Genomic DNA, 16,788 nt, shown 5'->3' on the forward strand with positions numbered 1-16,788 from the left:
GTACTTCTAACTATCTTTCTATCATGGCGAGCTGATTTCCGTATTTACCCTCTAAGGTGGGCCATTATGCGTAAAATACCTACGGGGTGACTAGCCATTAAGCCACCCAAGCTCACGCCAGAAAGCCAGTAGACGACCTAGGTTGCTTATGACTTCCCGGAAGGACCCCGGAGATCCGAGGGTTTTTGACCGTAGTGTCTCCACGCCTTTGCAATGTAACAAGACATGGAAAGCTGTTTCATCTTCCTCTATGCAACTTCTGCACAGAGGAGTGGTGGAGATTTTCATGCGATATAGGTGTTTATTTAACCGGCAGTGGCCTGTTATGGTACTTATCACGACACGTAAGTTTGCTCTGTCCAAGCATAATAATTTGCTGCCATGTTGGTACTTACCTACAAATGAATTCTTAGGAAATAGGATTCCTTACAGTGAAATAAAACATCGAGAGTAGGTATTCGAGAGGGAAACCTGCACATTATTTTTTTCCCTCTGTGGTATGTTATTTGAAAAATAAGGCATGTTATTCAAATCAAATGAAATTTTCGAAAAGCAACACGCTACTACAAACACAATGTTCCTTGTCGTTCGGGAGTTTTATTTATTTATTTATTTATTTATACTTTTATTGCACAATATACAGAAGTAAATATGTACAATGAGGTGGACTTAATGCTAGAAGCATTTTCTACCAGTCAACCTGCAGGAGGTACCGGGAGCTAATTGTATGGGAGTGCAAAAAAAAAAAAAAAGAACTTTACACGATTTTAGAGAGAAAAAAAAACAAATAAGTGCAACAAATAAAAATAAAATCCTGCAACAATTTATACTTATGGAGTTTACTAATAGATAATATATAATCCTATATGCCTAATATATATATATATATATATATATATATATATATATATATATATATATATATATAATACATAAATACATAAATAATATTATTATATAAACACACAACAATAGAGGTGCAAGAAAAGGTGATCTTTCTTCTATCCTATCCTGCTGAGATAATGAGCCCGAACCAGTGATTTAAATACTGCTCGGCTGGGAGCCTTCCTGATAGACTCAGGGAGGTCATTCCACAGTCGGACAGCTGTAACGGAGAAGGAATTAAGCATATAACCTGAATGATGTAGTGGTAAGGACAACAAAAGATTATGGGAGGAGCGGAGGTGCCTGTTATGCGTATCTGATAGAAAGTTGAACATAGATTTAAGGTAAGAAGGGGAATTAGGTTCAAAGAGGACAGAAAAAAGAAGGCAGAGAATACGTACATTCCTCCTATCTCGAATAGGAAGCCACTTTAGCTTAGCACGATAACTGGACACGTGATCATATTTTCGGAGACCGAAAATAAAACGTATACAGGTGTTCTGCAAGCGTTCCAGTTTATTAAGCAATGCCTCCGTCAGATCCAAGTAGCACACATCAGCATAGTCAAGAATGGGCAAGAGAAGAGAGGTTGCCAGAGAAAGTTTTGTCTTGAAAGGTAGAAAGTTTTTAAGGCGAATAAGAGAATGCATAGAGGCATAGATCCGACGAGACACATTGTCAATTTGTGGCACCCAACTCAAATGATCGTCGATAATCAATCCAAGATCTTTGACCGTGGACGAAAATGGAATACTGCAACCATCGAACACCAATGGCACCGAAGTTAGGTCATGGTTAGACATTAATTGAGAGCTGCCGATGATGATCGCTTGACATTTCGTAGGGTTTACCAAAATACCAAAGCTTTTTGACCACTCAAGGATACGTGTTAGGTCTTCATTAAGTTTATTGATAATCAAAGCCAAGTCATCAGGATGACCCTGACCGTAAAGTTGCAGATCATCAGCGTACAGATGGTAGGAACTGAGAAGATTAAATGAGACTAAATGAATAAACATAGAGAAAAGTAAAGGTGACAGGATACCGCCCTGAGGAACGCCAGCAGACAAATCGGACCAGTCAGATAATACCGAGCAGCTTCGGATCGCCTGCTGACGACCCCGAAGATAGGAAGAAAACCAGCTGACAGCAGGGGGGGAGATCTTGGATTTTTCCAAAACGGCTAATAGTAGGTCATGGTCCACAGCGTTAAACGCATTGCTAAAATCAATGAGGACAAGCACAGTAATCATTCTGTTCTCCATACCACACCTTATGTCCTCAGTGACTTTCAGCAAGGCAGTCGTGGTACTGTGCCCAGCCCGAAAACCCGACTGGTATGGATTGAGGAGACCACCATTTGATAAAAACGCGGTAAGCTGGCGGTGAACAATCGACTCGAGGACCTTGGACAGGAAGGGTAAAATTGAGATGGGACGGTAATGGTTGAGAGATGAGGGATTTGATATTTTAGGAAGTGGAATGACATAGGCTTTACGCCAGAGATCAGGAAAATGTCCAGAGGTAAGGGAATGGTTGATGATATGGGTGATGGCAGGGAGAAGGATGTCGAGAAGATTGTTCACCATAATGCGACCTATATTATCATGGCCTACCGCCTTCGATTTGATGGACAGGATAGTTTTCCTAATCTCCTCCGCTGATGCTGGTGCGAAATTAAAGGAGTCTATCTCTGTATCTGGCGTGGGTATATTTTGAATTTGATTGAGAGTAGAATTTTTTGTAAAAGAGTCGAGAGTAGAGGAAGAAGTGAAGTGTTTGTTGAGAGAATTAAGATCGAAAGGAATTTTATCGTCTTGTTTAGGAGGCTTACCCACGCCAAGAGACCTAAGGAATTTCCAAATGCCTGCAGGTGAAGATAGTTCAAGTTGCTCTGTGATGTATTGGCGTTTGGCGTTCCTACACATCTGGTTACACCGATTCCTGGCCACTCTACAGGCAGACCAGTTTTCCTCAGTACGTGATTTTTTGTACCTACGAAATGCTCTATCCCTCCTGACCATGAACTTCCGGATAGTGTCAGTAATCCAAGGCGTTGGTCGATGCTTGAGTTTTACAGGACGTACAGGAGCATGAGTGTCAAAGAGTTTTATGACATTGCTGCATAAGAACGCAACTTTGTCATCAACATCTGGCAAGTCCTGCATGTCACTCCACTGTATTTGTGTAGCATCGGATCTAAGCCTCTCAGCATCTAGCTTAGAAAAGTTACGTTGAAGGAGTACCACTGGCTTTGTTTTTGGAATGCGTAACCGATAGGAGCAGAAAATGAGGTCATGATTAGAGAAACCAGGAGCGAGGTGTTGTCCGTGGCGAGCTACGAGAGAGTCATCAGAAGTAAGAATGAGGTCGATTAAGGTGTCAGTCGTAGAAGAGTGATGAGTGGCAGATAACGGTAAAATTTTGAGATTGACTGAATCGACAATGGATTGCAATTTACGGGTGCGAGAGTTAGAGACAAGCAAATCCGTATTAAAATCACCCATGACTATGTGATGTGTGTAATTGGAGGTTATATCTTCAAGGACGGATTCTAAAGACGGGAAATAGTTATTACTTGGAGCACAATAGGACACCCCAAGTAAAACCTTGACCCCCAGATTTAGTTCCAGAAATAGATATTCGGCGGGCGCATTACTGGACGGACTGGACTGGGCTATAACTGAAAAAGGAATGTTGCTTTTTAAGTAAATGGCTACTCCTCCACCCGATCTACCCACGCGATCATTACGGACTAGGACATATCCAGGGAGACAGTACGCATGTGAAGAAAGAGTGGGTTGTAGCCAACTTTCAGAAACCAAAACAGCATGGGCTATGCCCGATGAGAAAGTGTTAAGCAGTTCGTTGTAATGTTTTGGAATGCTTTGAGCATTAATATGGCAAACGTTAAAATTTTTAGGAAGTGAGGAGAAGTCGTTTATTGAAGTGTCACTTAGGCACAGGCCATCATCATCAGCGCTTAGATAAGAAGAAGAATCAGCCGAAGCAAATGAGTCATCGTCAGATCCAACAGACATAAAAGTTTTCACATATGAGTTCAAAAGCGCGAGTTTTAGTGGAGCTCAGAATATAAGAGTTCTTTATCGTACGTAGGTACCACAGAGTATTTTGGTATTTGGGATCTTATCTGTGAGTCATAGACTGTGACATTACTCTGTGTGATTTTCTGGCTGTCACTGTCATTTTCTGACTTATGACGTCTATCAAAATTTTGCCGCGCGGGTGCAAATTTTGTTTACTTGTGAATTTTAATTTTTATTGTTTCGATTTGTATTTTATTGTATTATTACAATTAATTCAAGACGTGTAAAATTGTAAATTAGAAAACATGGCCGAAGAGGAGCACTATACCGATATAGATATCTCGGATGTTATTGAAGATACAGAACAATGTCTTGATAGCGAGAATCCGCTGAGTGAAGCTATTGAATCAGAAACTTTGAATACGATACAAGATTCAGAGGTTTTAGGCTCTGAAGATCAGCTATTAGTAGAAAAGACCCAACAGAGTAATAAAACTGAAAGTATTAAAACAACAAGGTTACCTCTCTCAAGGATAAAGCAAATAATGAAAATGGATCCTGATGTGCACCTAGTACAGGCTGATGCCGTGTTTTTAGTCGCTAAAGCTACAGTGAGTATCTTATAGACGAGAATAACTGAACAATTAGGTTATCATCTCACCATTGTTTGTTTTTCAACCTATTCTATAAAAGTAACCTATCTTTTACAAATTTTTATCCTGCAACCTAATATTATTATACAAACCAAACTTTATTTATGTGGTGTTGTTGCAGGAAATGTTCTTAGAAACTATAGCGAAGGAAACATACACATTCACAGCGACAAAGAAGAGGAAAACCATAGCCAAGAAAGACCTGGACACAACCATCAACATGGTGGATTGCTTGTGCTTTCTAGAAGGTGCTGTAGATTTTTAGATTACTTAGAATGTAAAAGATTAAAGGCACATATAGAAGACCAAATTATAGAGGCAAAAATTTTGACAGTATTGATCAAGTGTTTAGGACTGTCGAACACCTACAAAATCTGACAAATTTCATTTTAAACACTAGTTAAACAGTGTGTAAAGTTTTTTGCGGTGGTACAGATACTGTTCTATTTTGATATTCTTGTTGCCAGGCCTTTTATCTGTTGGCCATTGCTTTGCGCACCTGCAGCATCAAGGTTGTTACACACAGTGCTGCTGTGCACCCGGCGGCATAAAAATCATAGTGTCATTGCTGCTGGCATGTGTGTAGAAGGCTTTAGAATTTAACGGATCTAAGTATCTTGTCATCACTGTCCATGCCTCAATTCACAAAACAAAATGTCAGCATTGGTGTAAATATAAAAACAGACAGATGTAATCAATAATATAAATTTTCACCATATCTGGATGGAGGCCTGTGCCTGGTAGTAGACCACTGAAGTTGATTATGATGGTGGTGATGATGTCTGAAAACTGTTTTTTTTTCTGTGTCTGAAATGTCTGAATCTATGAATGAATGAATATGAATTTGCTGTTGGATATTAATTTATAAGTTAACTAAGTAAGCTTTAATGTTATAAATAAGACTATTTGAAATAAAATTGTGTATTAAAATCAAAACTGTTTATTACTAGATAACATAAGTACATTTGTTTACAATCAACAAGATAGTTTAGGGCAGACGCGGCACACGGGCCACCGACTGGAGCACAATGGCTGTCTGCCCTGAAATGGTCACTGCCTTCTTTGTAACGCGAGTTCTGAAACAAAATAGCATAAGAGTTAAACATGCACCAAATTAAATAGAAAAAAGTCTCCAACTATTCAATGGATTGGATTCAATGGAGAACAAGATTACAGTATATATGTATAGGTGTATATTATAATATGTTATAGATAATAGGGAATATGCCAAAATTTTTTTTATACTTTTATTGGATAGTTTAACATCACTTTATTATAGTAAAAAAAAATTCAACGCCAAAATAAGTAATTTAAGGTATTTTAAAGAAAGTTAAAAAATTACAACCATCACGAACACTTTGAAATTCCCATCAGGATGGCGGGCTGGTGTGACGTCATAATCTTTTAACTTCACGGCTCAGAATAATGAGTCCCGTCAGTCGGCATAGATTTTTTACCTAATCAAGTAATCACAGAGTACTTTTGTATTTTCAACAAACCAATGTTGTCATGGTAACTAACGAAAAAGGAAGTGTATAAAGTGTGATCAGTGGCTGTTTTGTAATGGTAATAAAGTGTGACCAGTGGCTGTTTTGTAATGGGAGCTCGTAAATAGCAACTACTAGCTCTTTTGAAATGGGAGCGCGCAAACCAGAGGACCTTTGTACACAATATTACGCTATTATGGCAATATGAATATAAAGTAATATTTGTATTGTATGTAAGTACTTACTGTAACTTTGGTTCTCAGTAAGAGAGACTAGGGTTAGTGGGTCATTCTATTCTATTATCTGTGGGGGTGTAAGAACCTGCACCGGACTCTCTTGAACGGAATCATTGTGCATATCTCAAAGGTCTAAACCCCCTTCCTAAGCTTGGACCATTTCCCACCACGCTGGCCCACTGCGGATTGGTGGGTTCATATATCTAAATGTGCTTAATCTAAATATTGAGGTTTCTTCACGATGTTTTCTTTCACATGCTACATGATTATGCTATAATTTAATTCTACAAAAATAACAACGTATAACATACATATTATCTTTTATTTATAATAAAAACTACTATTACTAATCGGTGTAATCATATATAATAAGAGTATAAAAAAATATATGCATATTCCCTAATATTTGGGCACACGGCTCTCGACTTTTCAATAGTCTTTGCTGTCCTTTTCCGCAGCTGGGCACAGTTTACTCGTTCATACTGCGTAATAAATTTAATGTGTCCAGTTCTTCTGATTACGAGAATTCTTCCATAACTTAATTTAGAAAAAAATAACAACTTTTGAAATATACTAACGACTGCCATTATAACCTAAAAGTAGAAAGAGCAACTTGTGTCATGTTCATGTCATAATACTTACAATACAAATTTAATTTTATTGTGTTGCAATATGGAGCATATCTGAGTGGCTCGTTGACTAGCGAATGGCTGTTTACGCCTCATTACAATAGAACAACTAGTGGCAGCCCATACACTACCAACAAAAAATATAAAAAGTCCTAAACTTTGCAAACAAACAAGCATATCAAACAAGAAGTGGAGAGGTTATAGGAGGCTAGGATCTACTCGTATTGGAAGAATTTTTATGCGATCCATCGTATCTGATCACAACGATCATCACAAACACTCGGTGACATTAACATTTATTTGTTTATACTTGACATTTATTTAACTTCCGCCGTAAACGCAAAGAAGTTATTATTCTGAGATTGATATATAAAGAATTTTGACGTCACATCCGCCCTAAGAAAATGGGTGACGTTTCTCTGAAGTTAGAATTTACCGAAGTTTTTTTGTACTTTTCAACTTCATTTACTTGCTCAAAAATAAATTATAATCAAAAATATTGATGGAGGCGTAGTTATGAAATAACAAAGTTTATTATAAATAATATTTGACCTTTATTTGAACTACTTGCATATTCCCTATTATACTAGAAATCCATGCAACTTTAAATATGAGACAGACACTTATAAATCACATAAATTTTCAATCAACATGCCTTCAGTTTTTACAAAAGGTCTAAACTAAGTCCAAGTTTCAGCATACTCTGTTAGATCATAACAAAGGATTAGTTGTTAACTTTTGACACATCTGTCAAGAATTTTATATTGATGACATATAATGTACCATTGGTGTTAATGATCTAACATACTATGGTGAAACTAGGCATTACAATGGTACAAGAAGTCTCATACCCTTTAGTTTGTGTGCTGGCTACGCCCACAGTGACGATGTCCAGGTAGTATGGCAATGTCCTGAAGGATGACAGGTCCACCGTCTGTGACTCGGACGACAGGTTCACTAGTCCAACTATAGCTTGCTCTCCTGGTAGGAGCCTGGAAGTTACATGAATTGACGATTAATATATTGAAGGAATGAATTTAAATTATGTTACACTTACAACTATACTACTTATAATGTGGTAACTGCTGCTCAAGCTTTCAGAATATTGTTAGGTGTGAAAGGTGAAATGATTAACTAACCTAGTTATAACCAGAGATAAACTTAACTACCTAGCTATTATCAGTGACGAACATATTCAGGCGATGAACTTACCTAGCTATTGCCAATGTTGATCTTACCTAGCTATAGTCACTGTTTAACTTACCTAGCTATTGCCAGTGTTGAACTTACCTAGTTATATCCAATGTCGAACTTACCTAGCTACATCCAATGTCGAACTTACCTAGCTATAGCCAGCACGTCGATGCTGATGGCGCGAGTCTCCAGGTCCCCCTCGCGCACCGCCGGCGTCTTGCTCGCGCTCACCACGTCTCTGTAGAACTGGGAGATAGAGGCAATAGTTTGTTAATTAGAATGTCCATTTAGCTCAAATACTTTATGTTTACGTATGATATTACGAAGAAGATAAACAATCAAAATGAAAATGATGATTCTAATATCGCTTCTCCATATTAAGTATACTCTATACATAAGCCGTGGACAAAAAGTAGAAACTGGAATAGTGTTTTTCACTGACTGAAAGGATCATCAGATTAGTTGTGAGTTGCTGACTACCCTCGGTGCTCCAGTAGTTAAAATTCAATTAATACGCCACTAGAAAAGGCTCAGTGATGCTTAAGACAAATAAAATTACCCTATCAACATAACAAACTAACATTTACAACTACAACATACGTGATAATGGCTCTTCGTAGCGCTCATCTCGACAGCCACATTCACAGTCGCATAGTTACTGGCCACGGGCAGCCAAGTCGTAGCGGCAGTGCTGAAGCCAGCATTGGCCGAGGCATCCCAGTGGAAGGGGGTGCGGCACGGGTCCCGGGACTTGGCCAGCCCGTTGACTGGGTCGTCGGTGTTGCAGGCCTGGGGGTCGACGGTCTCTTCCCAGGAGATGTAGCCGTCTGTCATGCCGAGTTCTTCGCCCTGGGGGAATAAGTTTTGAATTGTAAGTATTTTTATTTGTTGTAAAATTATAATGGTGTGGTAAACCACATGTTATTATGGCTCTGAATTGTTTCGTTATCCACAATATATAGCTCCAAAAGTCAGCTGAACCGATGACCTTAGACTAGTACCTAGCCGGTAGTGGCTAGATGTGAAAGTACAAAAGTGTATAACTACTTATGCAGGTGACCGTACCACTCTATGTTTCTTCTGCCTGTAAGGTATGTCTTTCTGTCAGTAGGGGAACCCGGGGTAAGATGGGGTCGCGGGGTAAGACAGGGCCCCCCACTTATATGCAAAACTATACATCTTAGGAATCTGAGTAATGAGCCAATAGAAAGGCTTAAATGATTGACCTTTAGTGCGCCAGTGACAGCAGGTGTGAGCGCATGCGTTTTTTGTGTAAGCTCAATTGTTTGTTTTTGCATAGTGTCCATGTTATTTTTGACCGGTAGAAACAACGTCACAACACAGTAAGTAAAACAGTGGCATTTTTTGTAATTGTGTGTTTTTATTTAAGGTTTGGTACAGTTTGTTTAAATATGTGCAAAATTACGTTAACATTCAAAGTATTTTTTAATGAATTATTTATATAAAAAAAATAACGTGGGGCAAGACGGGGTATTTTTGGAGGGGCAAGATAGGGTACGGATCTAGCTTGGTAAAGTTTTTTTTTTCTCCAACCCGATATTTGACATTGTAGAAGGGCTCTAAAAGGGCTACAGGGAAGTTGGCTTAAAAGATAAAGCAGATACTGCCTACGAAGAAGAAAAACAACGAAGATGACTGTGTCTACCTCTACTTGGGTATATCAACAGTCCTACTTTAAATCTAAGGAAAACTAGGTCGGATGTCAAAGGTGCAGGCGTTGGGCTCACACTGCAGGTGCTGGTGTTGACGATAAAAACACAGAAGAAGTTTTGTTTAGTATGTTTTGTGCCCCATCTTACCCCGTACATGGGGCAAGATGGTTTTTTTCCCATTTTTTACATTTCTTAAAATAAGTCAATTGTAACGATTACTTTTTTGGCAAAAGTTGTGCCAAAGTGTTCTTCATTAAGTTCCTAATGAGCCATAAATAATTGATAACGTTGTGGTTATAAATACCTGTTGATTTTTTAATTTTCCCTTAGCGTCCCCGTCTTACCCCGGGTTCCCCTATATTATTTATGTGTTATAACTATATTAATGTAATATGTGGTAAGTAGGTATTCAAGCATTCAAAATATGCAAACTGAAGTGGCAGTGGGCTGGTCATATCTGCCGAAGAACCGATAACCGTTAAGCCTCGTATTCACTAGTTGTCGCAGAACCTGTCTAGGCACATGTCGTCTACGTGTCGCCGCGACGTCGCGCTCTGTTCTGCGACGTCGCACGCGACTATACAGCGACATCTACGTGTCGCAGAACAGGTTCCGTGTTTTGGCTCGCGAGACAGAACTTCCTGCGACATCAGTCTAGCGACCGCTGTTGCAGAGTGTGGACACGTGCGCGACTTCTAGCACGCAGCACTAACAGCCACGACTTCCTCGGGCGACATCTCGGCGGAGACTGCTGGTGTGGACAAGCAACATTTGTATCACGACATGTTACCAAAATGTTCTGAGAACACGCACCGTAGATGTTCTGTAACAGTCTCAGAACTTGTACCCTAGTGAATTCGAGGCTTTAGGGTAGACGAGTTCTCGAGTGGAGACCACGATCAGGCAAACGCAGCGTGGGACGCCCTCCTGCCCGCTGCACTGACGACCTTAGTTGGATGAGGAAGGCCGAGGACTGAGTGTTGTGGCGCTCCTTGGGAGAGGCCTATGTCCAGCAGTGGATGATTATTGGCTGATGATAATGATGAGGTATTCAATAAGTATAGTACCTGGTATGTGAGCGTGACCCCGGGCAGCAGTATCGCGAGCATGTTGAGGGCGTCCACTCGCTCGTCCCCGTGCCGCGTCGCCAGACGGCTCTGGTCGTGGTTGCCGTTCTATTGGAAACAAAGAGATAAATATTTATTAGACATAGTGACAACAAAAACAGAATATAGGTAATACAATACAAACCAAACAATATTTATTATTGGTTCGTTTATTGAATTATATTTATTTATTTATTCTTCATTGCACAATATACAAAAGTAATTATGTACAATCAGGTGGACTTAATGCTAAAAGCATTTTCTACCAGTCAACCTGCAGGAGGTACAAGGAGTAAATTGTATATTGAATGTACTTATAGGCTCCATTCGAAGAAGTCTTTCAACATTATAAAACATTCCTTGATTAAACTATTGCAAAGCTCACGCGGATAAGTTTGTATGTAAGTAAGACTTTATATAGAAATAATTCATAAATTTACCAAAAAAACATTGAAATTGTTGAATAGGATTGCATAATCTACAGATACATGATTGTGGGCACGCTCACTGTGGTGACTCGGTCAAAACTCATCTTAACAAGAATCAAGACATCACAGAAACCGACTATGAATACTCACCACCCAGTTAGCAGTCATCCCATACGGCATGTAGGTCATCCACCTGTCTATAGCGTGCTTCATATCTTTAGCATTGCTATTCTTCGTGATCTCACCCAGGAAACTGAAGTTAAACGGAATCGACCCATTCCTCTGCCCGTTCCCGTAATACTTGATCATGAGGTTCAAATCCGTGTACGCTTCTGTCATCATGATTTTGTACTCAATGTGTTTGTACTCGTCCAGAACGTCCCGCCAATCGTAGACCACTGCGTACGTCTCGTCCAGATCTTTGGTGTAGATGTGGTTGAGGAAATCGTAGTCGTCTTTTGTTAGTCCGGCGATACCTGGCAAGTGGAGCGAGGGGTTAGCAGTTGTAGGTGATTGCGGTAACATTGGGCCATGGCCTCTTTCTTTGGGCCATATACTACCCGATTTTATATTTTTGTTGTTTGAAAATTACGTGACAAGGATTCCATGGACTGGTACCAAATATGCGGGTTCACATCCCGCCCCAGACAATGCTGAGGGAAAACATCATGAGGAAACCTGCATATCTAGATATATGAACCAGCCAACATGCAGTGGACCAGCATAGTTGTCATGGTCCAAGATTAGGAAGGAAGTACAGACCTAAGGAATATGCGCAAAGTATCCAATTAAGATAGCCAGGTGCAGGTATATGTATACTAACGTTCCCGCATATAATATATGGATAGATAACCCTAGAGTTTTATAGTTTGTCACCGAGCAAAGAAGCTCTTAATTATAAACTGAAAAGGAGAAGGTTCTCAATTTGTCTGTATATATTTTTTATGTTTGGCCACCGATATCTCCGCCATTTATGGACCGATTTTGATAATTCTTTTTTTAAAGAGTCAAGTTCGTACCTGACTCTGGTTCGTCCGGGTACTTCCCGCCGAAGTCGGCGGGGTCCACCTCGTACAGCATGTTGACGGCGTCCACGCGGAACCCCGACACGCCCTTGTCCAGCCAGAACCGGAGCACGTTCTGGAAACAATTCAGTGCTTTAATGGGGAAGAAAACCAACTTTGGCAGCACTATCGAGTGTGAATTTCAGTTTCCAAGCAATTACATTATTGGGGAGAAAAAATGGCGACTGATGGCCAATTAGAACTGGTGAATCAGGCACTTAAGTCAGTCGCTTAAGGCGCCATCTGTAATTAGATTTTAATTTTTCTCCCCTTTATAGATACAATATTGAAATTCCTGGCACTTATAAGTACTTCAGTAAAATAAATCTCCTCAAAACTGTGATGTTTGAAAGATTTGAATTTTTAATGAAATACTCAATGTATTGTTTATTGTACGTTTGGCATGGTTTGGAGGGGGCCTACACCCGAAAGGGCGAATAACTAAAAGATTTAAATTGAACTCTTAAGAACATTGTTGGTGTACAAATAAAGTGTATTCTATCTACAGTCGCCGTTTGGCCATCATAGGCAATTTCCCTGATAGACCTTCTGATGATGAACCCTCCTGGGTTACTCGCACTACCACCTACCTTCATTTCCTCTCGCAGGTCGCTGGAGCGGTAGTTGAGGTCGGGCTGCCCGATGACGAACTGGTGCAAGTAGTATTGTCCGCGCGTCGGGTTGTACTGCCACGCGCTCTTGCGGAATATGCTCACCTGCGGGTTAGGGGGTTAGTGTCATGTGTGTATAAATAGATTCAACTAATATAAAAAGTAATATGCGAAAAGTAAGAATGGATGTTTGTTACACGTTTACGGGAAAACGGGTGGAGCAATTTTAATGATATTTATGTGTGTAAGTATATGAAGTTATCTGGACTAACATATAAACCAGGTATATACCAAGTACTTTTTATCACTGAATTCCCATGGGAAAACCTGTTAAGGCGATGCAAAACTCACGCATCAGCTAGTGCATGGATACAAGCAACATTATCAATATCAACTAAATATGCCGCAATCTGTAGTTATGGAAATACCTATTTATTTACTTATTACGAAAAACCATATGCTGCGGGCGATCGGACCGCTTTTGATATTCCAATGCGGATTCGATTAGTAGAATCCATACCCAGTTATTAGGCGGCAGCTGATTGGTCGGGTCATCGGGGTCGGCGACGCCGTCGGCCCACACGTAGTAGTCGTTGTAGGTCGCGTTCCGCTCCGCCGAGCGCACGAACCACTCGCTCTCGTGGCTCGTGTGGAGTAGGATGGCGATTAAAGGTCTTCGTACATTATAACAACCTCACGCCAACGCGGCAGCAACTCTACTCACACTCCTTTAGTTTTTCTAGACATTTAGTGTACGATACGTAGGCCACTCGTTGTACACTACTTTATAATCATTTTTTGAAATTAAACCTTGAACATATGACACAGGGCTTAAATATCAATGTCTAACATAGAGTTGAGTCGCCGGTGAGTTGTTATAATGTGCGAAGATCTATAGTATCCTTGGCCAAGGAGCGGTAAGTAGTGGCAATTGAGAGGATACTGTCTCGCCATCCTACTTTGTGTAACAAGGGAATAAGAAAAGCTAGGTATATGCAGCGCGATAAGATCGCTTGTGGGTTTGGATTATCGGCTCGCGTTGAATAATATATCCATCCATCTATCATGGCGAGCTGATTTTCCGCATTTCGCCTATAAAGTGCACCATTATGCGTGAAATACCTTTGGGGCGACTAGCTATTAAGCCATCCATACCTATGGGGTGACTAGTTTATAATCATGCTGTCTAAGTCAAATAAAGTTTTTCTTCCTTTCTTCTTCTATTAAGCCACCCAAGCTGAATATTATAATGTGAATTAGAATAATAAAAGAGCCCATAAGAACCCATACCCAGTTATTAGGCGGCAGCTGATTGGTCGGGTCGTCGGGGTCGGTGACGCCGTCGGCCCACACGTAGTAGTCGCTGTAGGTCGCGTTCCGCTCCGCCGAGCGCACGAACCACTCGCTCTCGTGGCTCGTGTGGAGTAGGATGGCGATGTAGTATCCTCGGCCAAGGAGCGGTAAGTAGTGGCCATTGAGAGGATACTGTCTCGCCACCTTGCTTTTCTTATACATGTAAGAAGGGTATAAGAAAAGCTAGGTACATGCTGCTCGCGATAAAATCGCTTGTGGGCGTAGATTATCGGCTTGCGTTGCGTTGCGAATATTATATATCTATCATGGCGAGCTGATTTTCCGCATTTAGCATCTAAGGTCGGCCATAATGCGTGAAATACCTATGGGCGACTAGGTATTAAGCCACCCAAGTTGAATATTAAAATGTGGCTGCAAATATGTAGTAAAAAAACCCTTACCCAGTTGTTGGGCGGCAGCTGATTGGTCGGGTCGTCGGGGTCGGTGACGCCGTCGGCCCACACGTAGTAGTCGTTGTAGGTCGCGTTCCGCTCCGCCGAGCGCACGAACCACTCGCTCTCGTTGCTCGTGTGGTTCGGCACAAAGTCCAGGATCACTCGGACACCTGTGGACATGATTATCGTCATCATCAGCTAATAATCCCTAAAAGCCCGTAGTTTTCTCTAGGCGTTCCTCGTTCAGCCACTTCCATCCAGCTACCTATGGGCATTGGTCTTAAAGGCCGTTAGGCATCACACACTGCGGGTCTGATCGTGGTCACCACACGAGAACTGGTTTGCCACACAGGCCAAAGGTTCTTCTGCGTATATGGTTGGTAATGGCGGTAAGCAATAAGCGAGAAGTTATAAATTAAGATTCAAGATACCTACATAACTAAACTAAGTGAAGGTAGGTAAATACACGTAGCAAACTAGGTTTAAGAGCACTGTATTATTAAGAAATATTATAAATAAATAATCAATAAACCTAATATATGAAAAAATAGAAACGACTCAGCAGTGAATAATACGGGCATATGACGATGTAAGTATACCTAAGGCTGTCATAACTTGTACAAAACTTACCCAATCTCTGAGCCTCTGTCATCAGATTGTCGAAATCCGCCATAGTCCCGTACTCGTCGGCTATGTCCTTATAGTCCGCTATATCATAGCCGAAGTCGTACATGGGCGACTTGTAGATAGGAGACAGCCATATTGCGTCCGCGCCCAACCCTTGGATGTAAGGCAGCTTCGAAGTTATACCTGGAGGGTGGTGTGTTCCAAATAAGATCAAAATTGGACAAGAGGTTACATATGAGGTCCTATATGTATGGCAAGTGCAACAATCAGTTACCTATAAAGGTGTCGACCACATTACTTACACATTACAAAAGTCCATTGTATTTCTATGTTATTTTATAATTATGAAAATGCTGCACCTTGTACTCTGAAATAGGTCGTTAAATTGTGTACCTACCTAAACGATTTAAAATGATGTGGCAGGCGGCCTAGTAGTAATAGACAATCACAAAAATTACACTTAATAGGAGGAGGAATGTAATCACCATGCAGTCCTTGTACATAAAACTAAACTGAGATTTATTATTTATTAGGTACTGTACAAGTTTGCATTTAGTAGATATGCGCCAACAACAAAGTTTCTCGTTCATCCTAAGGTTGCCTGGAAGAGATCACTTTTAGCGGTATTTATTGTATAATTAATTGCTATATAGTTCTGAGATCTAAAGTTATATTTCAAGTTTTTTAAATGCAAAATCGTATTCTACTATTTAAGTACTATCTGTCGTTACTCCCTCATAAATTATCCACATTATTTAAAACAAAAAAAAAACGACTCACCATTCAAATCCCCGATGCCGTCGCCATCGCTGTCCATATAGGACCTCGGATAAATCTGGTAGATCAGCGCAGTCTGCCACCAGTCAGTCTCAGCGGCCACCGCGCCGACGGCCGCCGCCAGTAATAGAACCACCAATCCTCGCATGGCTACAGAGCAGGGACTACTGTGGTGCAGTGAGGCAGGGACACTGTTTATAATGACTGATAATGAGGCGCTGATTCGAAGACGCACTCGTCTTATGTTGATGATGTCTCAAGTGCGGTATTTGTAAGTGTGCGTTTTCATTTGTTACTGCGTTAGTAGGAAATCTTCTGTAATTTGTTTGATAAATTCTTTATGACGTTTCGTGTTTTTTTTTAAATCCTAATCCTAACTAATATTATAAATGCGAAAGTAACTGTGTCTGTCTGTCTGTCTGTTACTCTTTAACGCCAAAACTACTGAACGGATTTGAATGAAATTTGGTATACATATGGTGTAGACCCTGAGAAAGAACATAGGCTACATTTTATCCCGGAATTTCCATGGGAAAACTTTTAAAGGCGAAGCGAAGCTCGCGGGAACAACTAGTCAAAAATAAAAGCTGCATTTTATGTAACAAAACAAAGTAGGTACGTAA

General features: G+C 40.4%; 2 protein-coding genes across 3 annotated transcripts; one reads left to right on the forward strand and one right to left on the reverse strand.

Moving 5' to 3' along the window:
- The first annotated feature begins 4,108 nt into the window (after positions 1-4,108).
- Positions 4,109-4,907, forward strand: LOC105382516 (DNA polymerase epsilon subunit 4). The gene is made up of 2 exons (XM_011552414.3): positions 4,109-4,543; positions 4,707-4,907. The coding sequence occupies exons 1-2, from the start codon at positions 4,238-4,240 to the stop codon at positions 4,848-4,850; spliced, it is 450 nt and encodes a 149-aa protein (XP_011550716.3). The 5' UTR covers positions 4,109-4,237; the 3' UTR covers positions 4,851-4,907.
- Positions 4,908-5,511: 604 nt separating this feature from the next.
- On the reverse strand, positions 5,512-16,328 carry LOC105382508 (maltase A1). 2 transcript variants are annotated; one of them, XM_048629269.1, is made up of 12 exons: positions 16,169-16,328; positions 15,392-15,571; positions 14,877-14,931; positions 14,304-14,412; positions 12,993-13,118; positions 12,358-12,478; positions 11,489-11,814; positions 10,872-10,979; positions 8,732-8,980; positions 8,280-8,377; positions 7,789-7,929; positions 5,512-5,661 (listed from the first exon to the last, which is right to left on the reverse strand). In XM_048629269.1, the coding sequence occupies exons 1-12, from the start codon at positions 16,311-16,313 to the stop codon at positions 5,574-5,576; spliced, it is 1,746 nt and encodes a 581-aa protein (XP_048485226.1). In that variant the 5' UTR covers positions 16,314-16,328; the 3' UTR covers positions 5,512-5,573. The 2 variants fall into 2 exon arrangements, with proteins under 2 accessions (XP_048485226.1, XP_048485225.1); XM_048629268.1 differs by lacking the exon at positions 14,304-14,412 and having other exon boundaries at positions 14,768-14,931.
- Positions 16,329-16,788: the final 460 nt, after the last annotated feature.

Source organism: Plutella xylostella, chromosome 22 (genome assembly GCF_932276165.1).
Source record: "Plutella xylostella chromosome 22, ilPluXylo3.1, whole genome shotgun sequence".
Taxonomy (NCBI): domain Eukaryota; kingdom Metazoa; phylum Arthropoda; class Insecta; order Lepidoptera; family Plutellidae; genus Plutella; species Plutella xylostella.

Excerpts from the sequence above, each read along its gene's own strand:
- LOC105382516 (XM_011552414.3), top strand. The coding sequence starts at position 4,238 with ATGGCCGAAGAGGAGCACTATACCGATATAGATATCTCGGATGTTATT. Across the intron at positions 4,544-4,706 it reads TTTTAGTCGCTAAAGCTACA|GAAATGTTCTTAGAAACTAT; the intron begins GTGAGTATCTTA and ends GTGTTGTTGCAG.
- LOC105382508 (XM_048629269.1), bottom strand. The coding sequence starts at position 16,313 with ATGCGAGGATTGGTGGTTCTATTACTGGCGGCGGCCGTCGGCGCGGTG. Across the intron at positions 12,479-12,992 it reads ACCTGCGAGAGGAAATGAAG|AACGTGCTCCGGTTCTGGCT; the intron begins GTAGGTGGTAGT and ends AATTGTTTCCAG. Across the intron at positions 5,662-7,788 it reads GCCAGCACACAAACTAAAGG|AACTCGCGTTACAAAGAAGG; the intron begins GTATGAGACTTC and ends ATTTTGTTTCAG.